A 17,117-nucleotide genomic window follows, 5' to 3' on the forward strand; every position below is an offset into this window, starting at 1 on the left:
TGTAACACTGGCAGTTACATCAGAAGTACTTGTAGAGGGTGGTGATTGTGTGGATGGTACACTTACAGTTGCTACTGGTGCTGTTGTTGTATCTGTACTGTGGACTGAAAGCGTTGTACTTTCTGTGGTTGTAGAGATAGTATGGCCGGTTGTTGTAGCACTGGGAGTTACATCAGAAGTACTTGTTGAAGGTGATGTTTGTGTGGAAGCTACACTCGAAGTTGCTACTGGTGCCGCTGTTGTATCTGTACTATGGACTGAAGCCGCTGTAGGTCCTATTGTTTTAGAGATACTAGTGCCAGTTGTTCTACTACTCGAAGTTGTCACTTGTGCTGTTGTCGAACCTGTACTGTGGACTGACAGCGTTGTAGTTTCTGTTGTTGTAGAGATACTAGGACCAGTTGTTGTAGCACTGGGAGTTACATCAGAAGTACTTGTTGAAGGTGGTGATTGTGTGGATGCCACACTCGAAGTTGCTACTGGTGCCGTTGTTGTATCTGTACTGTGGACTAACGGCGTTGTAGTTTCTCTCGTTATAGAGATACTAGGACCAGTTGTTGTAGCACTGGCAGTTACATCAGAAGTACTTGTAGAAGGTAATGATTGTGTGGATGCTACACTTACAGTTGCTACTGGTGCTGTTGTATCTGTACTGTGGACTGAAAGCGTTGTACTTTCTGTGGTTGTAGAGATACTAAGGTCGGTTGTTGTAGCACTGGGAGTTACATCAGAAGTACTTGTTGAAGGTGATGTTTGTGTGGAAGCTACAGTCGAAGTTGTTACTGCGGCCGCTGTTGTATCTGTACTATGGACTGAAGCCGCTGTAGGTCCTATTGTTTCAGAGATACTAGTGCCAGTTGTTCTACTACTCGAAGTTGCCACTTGTGCTGTTGTCGAATCTGTACTGTGCACTGATGGCGTTGTGGTTTCTGTTGTAGAGATACTAGGGCCGGTTGTTGTAGCACTGGCAGTTACATGAGAAGTAATTGTTGAAGGTGCTGATTGTGTGGATGCCACACTCGAAGTTGCTACTGGTGCCGTTGTTGTATCTGTACTGTGGACTAACGGCGTTATAGTTTCTCTGGTTATAGAGATTGGACCAGGACCAGTTGTTGTAACACTGGCAGTTACATCAGAAGTACTTGTAGAGGGTGGTGATTGTGTGGATGGTACACTTACAGTTGCTACTGGTGCAGTTGTTGTATCTGTACTGTGGACTGAAAGCGTTGTACTTTCTGTGGTTGTAGACATACTAGGACCAGTTGTTGTAACACTGACAGTTACATCAGAAGTGCTTGTAGAGGGTGGTGATTGTGTGGATGCTACACTTACAGTTGCTACTGGTGCTGTTGTTGTATCTGTACTGTGGACTGACAGCGTTGTAGTTTCTGTTGTTGTAGAGATACTAGGGCCGGTTGTTGTAGCACTGGGAGTTACATGAGAAGTAATTCTTGAAGGTGGTGATTGTGTGGATGCCATACTCGAAGTTGCTACTGGTGCCGTTGTTGTATCTGTACTGTGGACTAACGGCGTTGTAGTTTCTCTGGTTATAGAGATTGGACCAGGACCAGTTGTTGTAACACTGGCAGTTACATCAGAAGTACTTGTAGAGGGTGGTGATTGTGTGGATGGTACACTTACAGTTGCTACTGGTGCTGTTGTTGTATCTGTACTGTGGACTGAAAGCGTTTTACTTTCTGTGGTTGTAGAGATACTAAGGCCGGTTGTTGTAGCACTGGGAGTTACATCAGAAGTACTTGTTGAAGGTGATGTTTGTGTGGAAGCTACAGTCGAAGTTGCTACTGGTGCTGCTGTTGTATCTGTACGATGGACTAAAGCCGCTGTAGTTCCTATTGTTTCAGAGATACTAGTGCCAGTTGTTCTACTACTCGAAGTTGTCACTTGTGCTGTTGTCGAATCTGTACTGTGGACTGATGGCGTTGTGGTTTCTGTTGTTGTAGAGATACTAGGGCCGGTTGTTGTAGCACTGGCAGTTACATGAGAAGTAATTGTTGAAGGTGGTGATTGTGTGGATGCCACACTCGAAGTTGCTACTGGTGCCGCTGTTGTATCTGTACTGTGGACTGAAGCCGCTGTAGTTCCTATTGTTTCAGAGATACTAGTGCCAGTTGTTCTACTACTCGAAGTTGTCACTTGTGCTGTTGTCGAATCTGTACCGTGGACTGATGGCGTTGTGGTTTCTGTTGTTGTAGAGATACTAGGGCCGGTTGTTGTAGCACTGGCAGTTACATGAGAAGTACTTTTTGAAGGTGGTGATTGTGTGGATGCCACACTCGAAGTTGCTACTGGTGCCGTTGTTGTATCTGTACTGTGGACTAACGGCGTTGTAGTTTCTCTGGTTATAGAGATACTAGGACCAGTTGTTGTAGCACTGGGAGTTACATCAGAAGTACTTGTAGAGGGTGGTGATTGTGTGGATGCTACACTTACAGTTGCTACTGGTGCTGTTGTTGTATCTGTACTGTGGGCTGAAAGCGTTGTAGTTTCTGTTGTTGTAGAGATACTATGGCCGGTTGTTGTAGCACTGGGAGTTACATGAGAAGTACTTGTTAAAGGTGGTGATTGTGTGGATGCTACACTCGAAGTTGGTAATGCTCCTGTTGTTGTATCTGTAGTGTGGACTGACGGCGTTGTAGTTTCTGTTGTTAAATGGATACCAGGACCAGTTGTTAAAGCACTGGGAGTTACATGAGAAGTACTTGTTGAAGGTGATGTTTGTGTGGAAGCTACAGTCGAAGTTGCTACTGGTGCCGCTGTTGTATCTGTACTATGGACTGAAGCCGCTGTAGGTCCTATTGTTTCAGAGATACTAGTGCCAGTTGTTCTACTACTCGAAGTTGTCACTTGTGCTGTTGTCGAATCTGTACTGTGGACTGATGGCGTTGTGGTTTCTGTTGTTGTAGAGATACTAGGGCCGGTTGTTGTAGCACTGGTAGTTACATGAGAAGTAATTGTTGAAGGTGGTGATTGTGTGGATGATTCACTCGAAGTTGCTACTGGTGCCGTTGTTGTATCTGTACTGTGGACTAACGGCGTTGTAGTTTCTCTGGTTATAGAGATACTAGGACCAGTTGTTGTAGCATTGGGAGTTACATCAGAAGTACTTGTAGAGGGTGGTGATTGTGTGGATGCCACACTTACAGTTGCTACTGGTGCTGTTGTTGTATCTGTACTGTGGACTGATGGCGTTGTAGTTTCTGTTGTTGTAGAGATACTATGGCCGGTTGTTGTAGCACTGGGAGTTACATGAGAAGTACTTGTTAAAGGTGGTGATTGTGTGGATGCTACACTCGAAGTTGGTAATGCTCCTGTTGTTGTATCTGTAGTGTGGACTGACGGCGTTGTAGTTTCTGTTGTTAAATGGATACCAGGACCAGTTGTTGTAGCACTGGGAGTTACATCAGAAGTACTTGTTGAAGGTGATGTTTGTGTGGAAGCTACAGTCGAAGTTGCTACTGGTGTCGCTGTTGTATCTGTACTATGGACTGAAGCCGCTGTAGGTCCTATTGTTTCAGAGATACTAGTGCCAGTTGTTCTACTACTCGAAGTTGTCACTTGTGCTGTTGTCGAATCTGTACTGTGGACTGATGGCGTTGTGGTTTCTGTTGTTGTAGAGATACTAGGGCCGGTTGTTGTAGCACTGGCAGTTACATGAGAAGTAATTGTTGAAGGTGGTGATTGTGTGGATGCCACACTCGAAGTTGCTACTGGTGCCGTTGTTGTATCTGTACTGTGGACTAACGGCGTTGTAGTTTCTCTCGTTATAGAGATACTAGGACCAGTTGTTGTAGCACTGGCAGTTACATCAGAAGTACTTGTAGAGAGTGGTGATTGTGTGGATGCTACACTTACAGTTGCTACTGGTGCTGTTGTTGTATCTGTACTGTGGACTGATGGCGTTGTAGTTTCTGTTGTTGTAGAGATACTAGGGCCGGTTGTTGTAGCACTGGCAGTCACATGAGAAGTACTTGTTGAAGGTGGTGATTGTGTGGATGCTACAGTCGAAGTTGCTACTGGTGCCGCTGTTGTATCTGTACTGTGGACTGAAGCCGCTGTAGTTCCTATTGTTTCAGAGATACTAGTGCCAGTTGTTCTACTACTCGAAGTTGTCACTTGTGCTGTTGTCGAATCTGTACCGTGGACTGATGGCGTTGTGGTCTCTGTTGTTGTAGAGATACTAGGGCCGGTTGTTGTAGCACTGGCAGTTACATCAGAAGTACTTGTTGAAGGTGGTGATTGTGTGGATGCTACACTCGAAGTTGCTACTGGTGCCGTTCTTGTATCTGTACTGTGGACTAACGGCGTTGTAGTTTCTCTGGTTATAGAGATACTAGGACCAGTTGTTGTAGCACTGGGAGTTACATCAGAAGTACTTGTAGAGGGTGGTGATTGTGTGGATGCTACACTTACAGTTGCTACTGGTGCTGTTGTTGTATCTGTACTGTGGGCTGAAAGCGTTGTAGTTTCTGTTGTTGTAGAGATACTATGGCCGGTTGTTGTAGCACTGGGAGTTACATGAGAAGTACTTGTTAAAGGTGGTGATTGTGTGGATGCTACACTCGAAGTTGGTAATGCTCCTGTTGTATCTGTAGTGTGGACTGACGGCGTTGTAGTTTCTGTTGTTAAATGGATACCAGGACCAGTTGTTAAAGCACTGGGAGTTACATCAGAAGTACTTGTTGAAGGTGATGTTTGTGTGGAAGCTACAGTCGAAGTTGCTACTGGTGCCGCTGTTGTATCTGTACTATGGACTGAAGCCGCTGTAGGTCCTATTGTTTCAGAGATACTAGTGCCAGTTGTTCTACTACTCGAAGTTGTCACTTGTGCTGTTGTCGAATCTGTACTGTGGACTGATGGCGTTGTGGTTTCTGTTGTTGTAGAGATACTAGGGCCGGTTGTTGTAGCACTGGCAGTTACATGAGAAGTAATTGTTGAAGGTGGTGATTGTGTGGATGCCACACTCGAAGTTGCTACTGGTGCCGTTGTTGTATCTGTACTGTGGACTAACGGCGTTGTAGTTTCTCTGGTTATAGAGATACTAGGACCAGTTGTTGTAGCACTGGGAGTTACATCAGAAGTACTTGTAGAGGGTGGTGATTGTGTGGATGCCACACTTACAGTTGCTACTGGTGCTGTTGTTGTATCTGTACTGTGGACTGAAAGCGTTGTAGTTTCTGTTGTTGTAGAGATACTATGGCCGGTTGTTGTAGCACTGGGAGTTACATGAGAAGTACTTGTTGAAGGTGGTGATTGTGTGGATGCCACACTCAAAGTTGCTACTGGTGCCGTTGTTGTATCTGTACTGTGGACTAACGGCGTTGTAGTTTCTCTGGTTATAGAGATACTAGGACCAGTTGTTGTAACACTGGCAGTTACATCAGAAGTACTTGTAGAGGGTGGTGATTGTGTGGATGGTACACTTACAGTTGCTACTGGTGCTGTTGTTGTATCTGTACTGTGGACTGAAAGCGTTGTACTTTCTGTGGTTGTAGAGATAGTATGGCCGGTTGTTGTAGCACTGGGAGTTACATCAGAAGTACTTGTTGAAGGTGATGTTTGTGTGGAAGCTACACTCGAAGTTGCTACTGGTGCCGCTGTTGTATCTGTACTATGGACTGAAGCCGCTGTAGGTCCTATTGTTTTAGAGATACTAGTGCCAGTTGTTCTACTACTCGAAGTTGTCACTTGTGCTGTTGTCGAACCTGTACTGTGGACTGACAGCGTTGTAGTTTCTGTTGTTGTAGAGATACTAGGACCAGTTGTTGTAGCACTGGGAGTTACATCAGAAGTACTTGTTGAAGGTGGTGATTGTGTGGATGCCACACTCGAAGTTGCTACTGGTGCCGTTGTTGTATCTGTACTGTGGACTAACGGCGTTGTAGTTTCTCTCGTTATAGAGATACTAGGACCAGTTGTTGTAGCACTGGCAGTTACATCAGAAGTACTTGTAGAAGGTAATGATTGTGTGGATGCTACACTTACAGTTGCTACTGGTGCTGTTGTATCTGTACTGTGGACTGAAAGCGTTGTACTTTCTGTGGTTGTAGAGATACTAAGGTCGGTTGTTGTAGCACTGGGAGTTACATCAGAAGTACTTGTTGAAGGTGATGTTTGTGTGGAAGCTACAGTCGAAGTTGTTACTGCGGCCGCTGTTGTATCTGTACTATGGACTGAAGCCGCTGTAGGTCCTATTGTTTCAGAGATACTAGTGCCAGTTGTTCTACTACTCGAAGTTGCCACTTGTGCTGTTGTCGAATCTGTACTGTGCACTGATGGCGTTGTGGTTTCTGTTGTAGAGATACTAGGGCCGGTTGTTGTAGCACTGGCAGTTACATGAGAAGTAATTGTTGAAGGTGCTGATTGTGTGGATGCCACACTCGAAGTTGCTACTGGTGCCGTTGTTGTATCTGTACTGTGGACTAACGGCGTTATAGTTTCTCTGGTTATAGAGATTGGACCAGGACCAGTTGTTGTAACACTGGCAGTTACATCAGAAGTACTTGTAGAGGGTGGTGATTGTGTGGATGGTACACTTACAGTTGCTACTGGTGCAGTTGTTGTATCTGTACTGTGGACTGAAAGCGTTGTACTTTCTGTGGTTGTAGACATACTAGGACCAGTTGTTGTAACACTGACAGTTACATCAGAAGTGCTTGTAGAGGGTGGTGATTGTGTGGATGCTACACTTACAGTTGCTACTGGTGCTGTTGTTGTATCTGTACTGTGGACTGACAGCGTTGTAGTTTCTGTTGTTGTAGAGATACTAGGGCCGGTTGTTGTAGCACTGGGAGTTACATGAGAAGTAATTCTTGAAGGTGGTGATTGTGTGGATGCCATACTCGAAGTTGCTACTGGTGCCGTTGTTGTATCTGTACTGTGGACTAACGGCGTTGTAGTTTCTCTGGTTATAGAGATTGGACCAGGACCAGTTGTTGTAACACTGGCAGTTACATCAGAAGTACTTGTAGAGGGTGGTGATTGTGTGGATGGTACACTTACAGTTGCTACTGGTGCTGTTGTTGTATCTGTACTGTGGACTGAAAGCGTTTTACTTTCTGTGGTTGTAGAGATACTAAGGCCGGTTGTTGTAGCACTGGGAGTTACATCAGAAGTACTTGTTGAAGGTGATGTTTGTGTGGAAGCTACAGTCGAAGTTGCTACTGGTGCTGCTGTTGTATCTGTACGATGGACTAAAGCCGCTGTAGTTCCTATTGTTTCAGAGATACTAGTGCCAGTTGTTCTACTACTCGAAGTTGTCACTTGTGCTGTTGTCGAATCTGTACTGTGGACTGATGGCGTTGTGGTTTCTGTTGTTGTAGAGATACTAGGGCCGGTTGTTGTAGCACTGGCAGTTACATGAGAAGTAATTGTTGAAGGTGGTGATTGTGTGGATGCCACACTCGAAGTTGCTACTGGTGCCGCTGTTGTATCTGTACTGTGGACTGAAGCCGCTGTAGTTCCTATTGTTTCAGAGATACTAGTGCCAGTTGTTCTACTACTCGAAGTTGTCACTTGTGCTGTTGTCGAATCTGTACCGTGGACTGATGGCGTTGTGGTTTCTGTTGTTGTAGAGATACTAGGGCCGGTTGTTGTAGCACTGGCAGTTACATGAGAAGTACTTTTTGAAGGTGGTGATTGTGTGGATGCCACACTCGAAGTTGCTACTGGTGCCGTTGTTGTATCTGTACTGTGGACTAACGGCGTTGTAGTTTCTCTGGTTATAGAGATACTAGGACCAGTTGTTGTAGCACTGGGAGTTACATCAGAAGTACTTGTAGAGGGTGGTGATTGTGTGGATGCTACACTTACAGTTGCTACTGGTGCTGTTGTTGTATCTGTACTGTGGGCTGAAAGCGTTGTAGTTTCTGTTGTTGTAGAGATACTATGGCCGGTTGTTGTAGCACTGGGAGTTACATGAGAAGTACTTGTTAAAGGTGGTGATTGTGTGGATGCTACACTCGAAGTTGGTAATGCTCCTGTTGTTGTATCTGTAGTGTGGACTGACGGCGTTGTAGTTTCTGTTGTTAAATGGATACCAGGACCAGTTGTTAAAGCACTGGGAGTTACATGAGAAGTACTTGTTGAAGGTGATGTTTGTGTGGAAGCTACAGTCGAAGTTGCTACTGGTGCCGCTGTTGTATCTGTACTATGGACTGAAGCCGCTGTAGGTCCTATTGTTTCAGAGATACTAGTGCCAGTTGTTCTACTACTCGAAGTTGTCACTTGTGCTGTTGTCGAATCTGTACTGTGGACTGATGGCGTTGTGGTTTCTGTTGTTGTAGAGATACTAGGGCCGGTTGTTGTAGCACTGGTAGTTACATGAGAAGTAATTGTTGAAGGTGGTGATTGTGTGGATGATTCACTCGAAGTTGCTACTGGTGCCGTTGTTGTATCTGTACTGTGGACTAACGGCGTTGTAGTTTCTCTGGTTATAGAGATACTAGGACCAGTTGTTGTAGCATTGGGAGTTACATCAGAAGTACTTGTAGAGGGTGGTGATTGTGTGGATGCCACACTTACAGTTGCTACTGGTGCTGTTGTTGTATCTGTACTGTGGACTGATGGCGTTGTAGTTTCTGTTGTTGTAGAGATACTATGGCCGGTTGTTGTAGCACTGGGAGTTACATGAGAAGTACTTGTTAAAGGTGGTGATTGTGTGGATGCTACACTCGAAGTTGGTAATGCTCCTGTTGTTGTATCTGTAGTGTGGACTGACGGCGTTGTAGTTTCTGTTGTTAAATGGATACCAGGACCAGTTGTTGTAGCACTGGGAGTTACATCAGAAGTACTTGTTGAAGGTGATGTTTGTGTGGAAGCTACAGTCGAAGTTGCTACTGGTGTCGCTGTTGTATCTGTACTATGGACTGAAGCCGCTGTAGGTCCTATTGTTTCAGAGATACTAGTGCCAGTTGTTCTACTACTCGAAGTTGTCACTTGTGCTGTTGTCGAATCTGTACTGTGGACTGATGGCGTTGTGGTTTCTGTTGTTGTAGAGATACTAGGGCCGGTTGTTGTAGCACTGGCAGTTACATGAGAAGTAATTGTTGAAGGTGGTGATTGTGTGGATGCCACACTCGAAGTTGCTACTGGTGCCGTTGTTGTATCTGTACTGTGGACTAACGGCGTTGTAGTTTCTCTCGTTATAGAGATACTAGGACCAGTTGTTGTAGCACTGGCAGTTACATCAGAAGTACTTGTAGAGAGTGGTGATTGTGTGGATGCTACACTTACAGTTGCTACTGGTGCTGTTGTTGTATCTGTACTGTGGACTGATGGCGTTGTAGTTTCTGTTGTTGTAGAGATACTAGGGCCGGTTGTTGTAGCACTGGCAGTCACATGAGAAGTACTTGTTGAAGGTGGTGATTGTGTGGATGCTACAGTCGAAGTTGCTACTGGTGCCGCTGTTGTATCTGTACTGTGGACTGAAGCCGCTGTAGTTCCTATTGTTTCAGAGATACTAGTGCCAGTTGTTCTACTACTCGAAGTTGTCACTTGTGCTGTTGTCGAATCTGTACCGTGGACTGATGGCGTTGTGGTCTCTGTTGTTGTAGAGATACTAGGGCCGGTTGTTGTAGCACTGGCAGTTACATCAGAAGTACTTGTTGAAGGTGGTGATTGTGTGGATGCTACACTCGAAGTTGCTACTGGTGCCGTTCTTGTATCTGTACTGTGGACTAACGGCGTTGTAGTTTCTCTGGTTATAGAGATACTAGGACCAGTTGTTGTAGCACTGGGAGTTACATCAGAAGTACTTGTAGAGGGTGGTGATTGTGTGGATGCTACACTTACAGTTGCTACTGGTGCTGTTGTTGTATCTGTACTGTGGGCTGAAAGCGTTGTAGTTTCTGTTGTTGTAGAGATACTATGGCCGGTTGTTGTAGCACTGGGAGTTACATGAGAAGTACTTGTTAAAGGTGGTGATTGTGTGGATGCTACACTCGAAGTTGGTAATGCTCCTGTTGTATCTGTAGTGTGGACTGACGGCGTTGTAGTTTCTGTTGTTAAATGGATACCAGGACCAGTTGTTAAAGCACTGGGAGTTACATCAGAAGTACTTGTTGAAGGTGATGTTTGTGTGGAAGCTACAGTCGAAGTTGCTACTGGTGCCGCTGTTGTATCTGTACTATGGACTGAAGCCGCTGTAGGTCCTATTGTTTCAGAGATACTAGTGCCAGTTGTTCTACTACTCGAAGTTGTCACTTGTGCTGTTGTCGAATCTGTACTGTGGACTGATGGCGTTGTGGTTTCTGTTGTTGTAGAGATACTAGGGCCGGTTGTTGTAGCACTGGCAGTTACATGAGAAGTAATTGTTGAAGGTGGTGATTGTGTGGATGCCACACTCGAAGTTGCTACTGGTGCCGTTGTTGTATCTGTACTGTGGACTAACGGCGTTGTAGTTTCTCTGGTTATAGAGATACTAGGACCAGTTGTTGTAGCACTGGGAGTTACATCAGAAGTACTTGTAGAGGGTGGTGATTGTGTGGATGCCACACTTACAGTTGCTACTGGTGCTGTTGTTGTATCTGTACTGTGGACTGAAAGCGTTGTAGTTTCTGTTGTTGTAGAGATACTATGGCCGGTTGTTGTAGCACTGGGAGTTACATGAGAAGTACTTGTTGAAGGTGGTGATTGTGTGGATGCTACACTCGAAGTTGGTAATGCTCCTGTTGTTGTATCTGTAGTGTGGACTGACGGCGTTGTAGTTTCTGTTGTTAAATGGATACCAGGACCAGTTGTTAAAGCACTGGGAGTTACATCAGAAGTACTTGTTGAAGGTGATGTTTGTGTGGAAGCTACAGTCGAAGTTGCTACTGGTGCCGCTGTTGTATCTGTACTATGGACTGAAGCCGCTGTAGGTCCTATTGTTTCAGAGATACTAGTGCCAGTTGTTCTACTACTCGAAGTTGTCACTTGTGCTGTTGTCGAATCTGTACTGTGGACTGATGGCGTTGTGGTTTCTGTTGTTGTAGAGATACTAGGGCCGGTTGTTGTAGCACTGGCAGTTACATGAGAAGTAATTGTTGAAGGTGGTGATTGTGTGGATGCCACACTCGAAGTTGCTACTGGTGCCGTTGTTGTATCTGTACTGTGGACTAACGGCGTTGTAGTTTCTCTGGTTATAGAGATACTAGGACCAGTTGTTGTAGCACTGGGAGTTACATCAGAAGTACTTGCAGAGGGTGGTGATTGTGTGGATGCCACACTTACAGTTGCTACTGGTGCTGTTGTTGTATCTGTACTGTGGACTGAAAGCGTTGTAGTTTCTGTTGTTGTAAAGATACTATGGCCGGTTGTTGTAGCACTGGAGTTACATGAGAAGTACTTGTTAAAGGTGGTGATTGTGTGGATGCTACACTCGAAGTTGGTAATGCTCCTGTTGTTGTATCTGTAGTGTGGACTGACGGCGTTGTAGTTTCTGTTGTTAAATGGATACCAGGACCAGTTGTTGTAGCACTGGGAATTACATCAGAAGTACTTGTTGAAGGTGATGTTTGTGTGGAAGCTACAGTCGAAGTTGTTACTGGTGCCGCTGTTGTATCTGTACTATGGACTGAAGCCGCTGTAGGTCCTATTGTTTCAGAGATACTAGTGCCAGTTGTTCTACTACTCGAAGTTGTCACTTGTGCTGTTGTCGAATCTGTACTGTGGACTGATGGCGTTGTGGTTTCTGTTGTTGTAGAGATACTAGGGCCGGTTGTTGTAGCACTGGCAGTTACATGAGAAGTAATTGTTGAAGGTGGTGATTGTGTGGATGCCACACTCGAAGTTGCTACTGGTGCCGTTGTTGTATCTGTACTGTGGACTAACGGCGTTGTAGTTTCTCTGGTTATAGAGATACTAGGACCAGTTGTTGTAGCACTGGCAGGTACATCAGAAGTACTTGTAGAGAGTGGTGATTGTGTGGATGCTACACTTACAGTTGCTACTGGTGCTGTTGTTGTATCTGTACTGTGGACTGATGGCGTTGTAGTTTCTGTTGTTGTAGAGATACTATGGCCGGTTGTTGTAGCACTGGGAGTTACATGAGAAGTACTTGTTGAAGGTGGTGATTGTGTGGATGCTACACTCGAAGTTGGTAATGCTCCTGTTGTTGTATCTGTAGTGTGGACTGACGGCGTTGTAGTTTCTGTTGTTAAATGGATACCAGGACCAGTTGTTGTAGCACTGGGAATTACATCAGAAGTACTTGTTGAAGGTGATGTTTGTGTGGAAGCTACAGTCGAAGTTGCTACTGGTGCCGCTGTTGTATCTGTACTATGGACTGAAGCCGCTGTAGGTCCTATTGTTTCAGAGATACTAGTGCCAGTTGTTCTACTACTCGAAGTTGTCACTTGTGCTGTTGTCGAATCTGTACTGTGGACTGATGGCGTTGTGGTTTCTGTTGTTGTAGAGATACTAGGGCCGGTTGTTGTAGCACTGGCAGTTACATGAGAAGTAATTGTTGAAGGTGGTGATTGTGTGGATGCCACACTCGAAGTTGCTACTGGTGCCGTTGTTGTATCTGTACTGTGGACTAACGGCGTTGTAGTTTCTCTGGTTATAGAGATACTAGGACCAGTTGTTGTAGCACTGGCAGGTACATCAGAAGTACTTGTAGAGAGTGGTGATTGTGTGGATGCTACACTTACAGTTGCTACTGGTGCTGTTGTTGTATCTGTACTGTGGACTGATGGCGTTGTAGTTTCTGTTGTTGTAGAGATACTATGGCCGGTTGTTGTAGCACTGGCAGTTACATCAGAAGTACTTGTTGAAGGTGGTGATTGTGTGGATGCTACACTCGAAGTTGGTAATGCTCCTGTTGTTGTATCTGTACTGTGGACTGATGGTGTTGTAGTTTCTCTGGTTATAGAGATACTAGGACCAGTTGTTGTAACACTGGCAGTTACATCAGAAGTACTTGTAGAGGGTGGTGATTGTGTGGCTGCTACACTTACAGTTGCTACTGGTGCTGTTGTTGTATCTGTACTGTGGACTGAAAGTGTTGTACTTTCTGTGGTTGTAGAGATACTAAGGCCGGTTGTTGTAGCACTGGGAGTTACATCAGAAGTACTTGTTGAAGGTGGTGATTGTGTGGAAGCTACAGTCGAAGTTGCTACTGGTGCCGTTGTTGTATCTGTACTGTGGACTAACGGCGTTGTAGTTTCTCTGGTTATAGAGATACTAGGACCAGTTGTTGTAGCACTGGGAGTTACATCAGAAGTACTTGTAGAGGGTGGTGATTGTGTGGATGCCACACTTACAGTTGCTACTGGTGCTGTTGTTGTATCTGTACTGTGGACTGATGGCGTTGTAGTTTCTGTTGTTGTAGAGATACTATGGCCGGTTGTTGTAGCACTGGGAGTTACATGAGAAGTACTTGTTAAAGGTGGTGATTGTGTGGATGCTACACTCGAAGTTGGTAATGCTCCTGTTGTTGTATCTGTAGTGTGGACTGACGGCGTTGTAGTTTCTGTTGTTAAATGGATACCAGGACCAGTTGTTGTAGCACTGGGAGTTACATCAGAAGTACTTGTTGAAGGTGATGTTTGTGTGGAAGCTACAGTCGAAGTTGCTACTGGTGCCGCTGTTGTATCTGTACTATGGACTGAAGCCGCTGTAGGTCCTATTGTTTCAGAGATACTAGTGCCAGTTGTTCTACTACTCGAAGTTGTCACTTGTGCTGTTGTCGAATCTGTACTGTGGACTGATGGCGTTGTGGTTTCTGTTGTTGTAGAGATACTAGGGCCGGTTGTTGTAGCACTGGCAGTTACATGGGAAGTAATTGTTGAAGGTGGTGATTGTGTGGATGCCACACTCGAAGTTGCTACTGGTGCCGTTGTTGTATCTGTACTGTGGACTAACGGCGTTGTAGTTTCTCTCGTTATAGAGATACTAGGACCAGTTGTTGTAGCACTGGCAGTTACATCAGAAGTACTTGTAGAGAGTGGTGATTGTGTGGATGCTACACTTACAGTTGCTACTGGTGCTGTTGTTGTATCTGCACTGTGGACTGATGGCGTTGTAGTTTCTGTTGTTGTAGAGATACTATGGCCGGTTGTTGTAGCACTGGCAGTTACATCAGAAGTACTTGTTGAAGGTGGTGATTGTGTGGATGCTACACTCGAAGTTGGTAATGCTCCTGTTGTTGTATCTGTAGTGTGGACTGACGGCGTTGTAGTTTCTGTTGTTAAATGGATACCAGGACCAGTTGTTGTAGCACTGGGAGTTACATGAGAAGTACTTGTTGAAGATGATGTTTGTGTGGAAGCTACAGTCGAAGTTGTTACTGGTGCCGTTGTTGTATCTGTACTATGGACTGAAGCCGCTGTAGTTCCTATTGTTTCAGAGATACTAGTGCCAGTTGTTCTACTACTCGAAGTTGTCACTTGTGCTGTTGTCGAACCTGTACTGTGGACTAATGGCGTTGTGGTTTCTGTTGTTGTAGAGATACTAGGGCCGGTTGTTGTAGCACTGGCAGTTACATGAGAAGTAATTGTTGAAGGTGGTGATTGTGTGGATGCCACACTCGAAGTTGCTACTGGTGCCGTTGTTGTATCTGTACTGTGGACTAACGGCGTTGTAGTTTCTCTGGTTATAGAGATACTAGGACCAGTTGTTGTAGCACTGGCAGTTACATCAGAAGTACTTGTAGAGAGTGGTGATTGTGTGGATGCTACACTTACAGTTGCTACTGGTGCTGTTGTTGTATCTGTACTGTGGACTGATGGCGTTGTAGTTTCTGTTGTTGTAGAGATACTATGGCCGGTTGTTGTAGCACTGGCAGTTACATCAGAAGTACTTGTTGAAGGTGGTGATTGTGTGGATGCTACACTCGAAGTTGGTAATGCTCCTGTTGTTGTATCTGTAGTGTGGACTGACGGCGTTGTAGTTTCTGTTGTTAAATGGATACCAGGACCAGTTGTTGTAGCACTGGGAGTTACATCAGAAGTACTTGTTGAAGATGATGTTTGTGTGGAAGCTACAGTCGAAGTTGTTACTGGTGCCGTTGTTGTATCTGTACTATGGACTGAAGCCGCTGTAGTTCCTATTGTTTCAGAGATACTAGTGCCAGTTGTTCTACTACTCGAAGTTGTCACTTGTGCTGTTGTCGAACCTGTACTGTGGACTGACAGCGTTGTAGTTTCTGTTGTAGTAGAGATACTAGGACCAGTTGTTGTAGCACTGGGAGTTACATCAGAAGTACTTGTTGAAGGTGATGTTTGTGTGGAAGCTACAGTCGAAGTTGCTACTAGTGCCGCTGTTGTATCTGTACTATGGACTGAAGTCGCTGTAGGTCCTATTGTTTCAGAGATACTAGTGCCAGTTGTTCTACTACTCGAAGTTGTGACTTGTGCTGTTGTCGAATCTGTACTGTGGACTGATGGCGTTGTGGTTTCTGTTGTTGTAGAGATACTAGGGCCGGTTGTTGTAGTACTGGGAGTTACATCAGAAGTACTTGTTGAAGGTGATGTTTGTGTGGAAGCTACAGTCGAAGTTGCTACTGGTGCCGCTGTTGTATCTGTACTGTGGACTGAAGCCGCTGTAGTTCCTATTGTTTCAGAGATACTAGGACCAGTTGTTGTAGCACTGGCAGGTACATCAGAAGTACTTGTAGAGGGTGGTGATTGTGTGGATGCTACACTTTCAGTTGCTACTGGTGCTGTTGTTGTATCTGTACGGTGGACTGAAAGCGTTGTAGTTTCTGTTGTAGAGATACTAAGGTCGGTTGTTGTAGCACTGGGAGTTACATCAGAAGTACTTGTTGAAGGTGGTGATTGTGTGGCTGCTACACTCGAAGTTGGTATTGCTCCTGTTGTTGTATCTGTACTGTGGACTGACAGCGTTGTAGTTTCTGTGGTTGTAGAGATACTTGGGCCAGTCGTTGTACCACTGGGAGTGACTTCAGAAGAACTGGAAGGAGACAGTTGCGTTGTTGTTCTTGCTGTTGTCGTTGTGTCTGATACTGAAATAAAATATACTTTTTTTAGCCACTTTTTTGCACAGGGTTAACAATGTGATTTGCCTCAATCGTGACCGACCCAAACCTGTTCTTAATGTGTCATCCTTATGCAGAGGTCTGTAACATTACGTGTACCTGTACATCTTCTGAGCTAATTTGCATAATTCGAAATGACCAATAGAAACCAAGGTAATATTGTAAACCATCGTTTATCGTAAAGATGTTGTTGTAAAATTACTGTGAATGAACGAAGCGGGAGGATGAATACGGGACAAGTTTTACCAAATGCCTTGAGAGATATCGGGTTTTATATACTCATATTATTGTGACTCGAATTACTCGTTTCATATTAATGTCAAAGAATTTTTTAATGCACAATTCTTTAGTACTGTTTAAAGTTTCCTAATTTGAAGAAGTGAAGAACATCGCGGCAGGTATCCGATATTATTGTTGCCAATATTAAGACAGATCCTAATGAAACTTACTACACGTTAGTATGGCATGAAAGGTGATTATAGCGTATGAGGGGATAATTAGGTTACTTGACACGAGAATCTACGATTCATATTCGGAACCTTGATTTAAAATGGTTTTTAATGGTGAGTTTTAACAGTGTGAGCCATCAAATTCCTTTGTTGATTACACACTTTGTGGAAATTACAGCCACTACTTCGGAAGTGTGCAGAATTATCCATGTGAGATTTGTAGCCTCGGTCAACTTCATGTTCCTTATACGAAAACGACCTGTTTGTCATTTACATCAATTCCCGAAGCACTGAAGCATTTATGTGATTGCTATCATTGTCAAGCCACGGTTTTCTTCTTCGTCCGATGCCTCGAGTAACATTTTGTCTAAAAGGAGTACAATCCTAATTACATCACTGTCTTTGTCCATGCGCGTATTTATGCATTCTGGCTTTTTGTAATCGATGCGTGTTTTCATGTATACATGTAAACGCAAAACAGAAAAGGCTGTTCCAAGAACCAATCTTAATGAGTGACTGCTCTGAATGATGAGCTGATTCCGATATAAACGTTGGTATAGCTTAGCCAAATAATTATAAACCATGGAAAGTTTTTTTGAACAATGTTGTGATTAAGCTGTTGAAATTCAAAAATTTCGGAGCGCAACACTGTATTTCGTGTTCTCTTTAGA

General features: G+C 44.5%; 2 protein-coding genes across 2 annotated transcripts in view; both read right to left on the reverse strand.

The window, feature by feature from the left end:
• LOC135464676 (mucin-2-like) overlaps window positions 1-1,251 on the reverse strand; it is a 52,705-nt gene extending 51,454 nt beyond the window's left edge. The window contains exon 1 of the mRNA XM_064742169.1: window positions 1,180-1,251. Coding sequence (XP_064598239.1) covers window positions 1,180-1,251 — 72 coding nt within the window. The remainder of the gene's footprint in view (window positions 1-1,179) is intronic.
• A 154-nt stretch (window positions 1,252-1,405) lies between these two features.
• On the reverse strand, window positions 1,406-15,601 carry LOC135464685 (mucin-2-like). The gene is made up of 14 exons (XM_064742182.1): window positions 15,594-15,601; window positions 14,790-15,435; window positions 12,056-12,186; window positions 11,544-11,727; window positions 10,465-10,515; window positions 9,927-10,054; window positions 8,658-8,788; window positions 7,863-8,039; window positions 7,534-7,618; window positions 7,168-7,366; window positions 6,817-6,961; window positions 6,054-6,377; window positions 5,446-5,654; window positions 1,406-1,582 (listed from the first exon to the last, which is right to left on the reverse strand). Exons 1-14 carry the CDS (start codon window positions 15,599-15,601, stop codon window positions 1,406-1,408), a joined length of 2,595 nt encoding a protein of 864 aa, XP_064598252.1.
• Window positions 15,602-17,117: the final 1,516 nt, after the last annotated feature.

The sequence above is a fragment of the Liolophura sinensis genome, chromosome 1, assembly GCF_032854445.1.
Source record: "Liolophura sinensis isolate JHLJ2023 chromosome 1, CUHK_Ljap_v2, whole genome shotgun sequence".
NCBI lineage: Eukaryota > Metazoa > Mollusca > Polyplacophora > Chitonida > Chitonidae > Liolophura > Liolophura sinensis.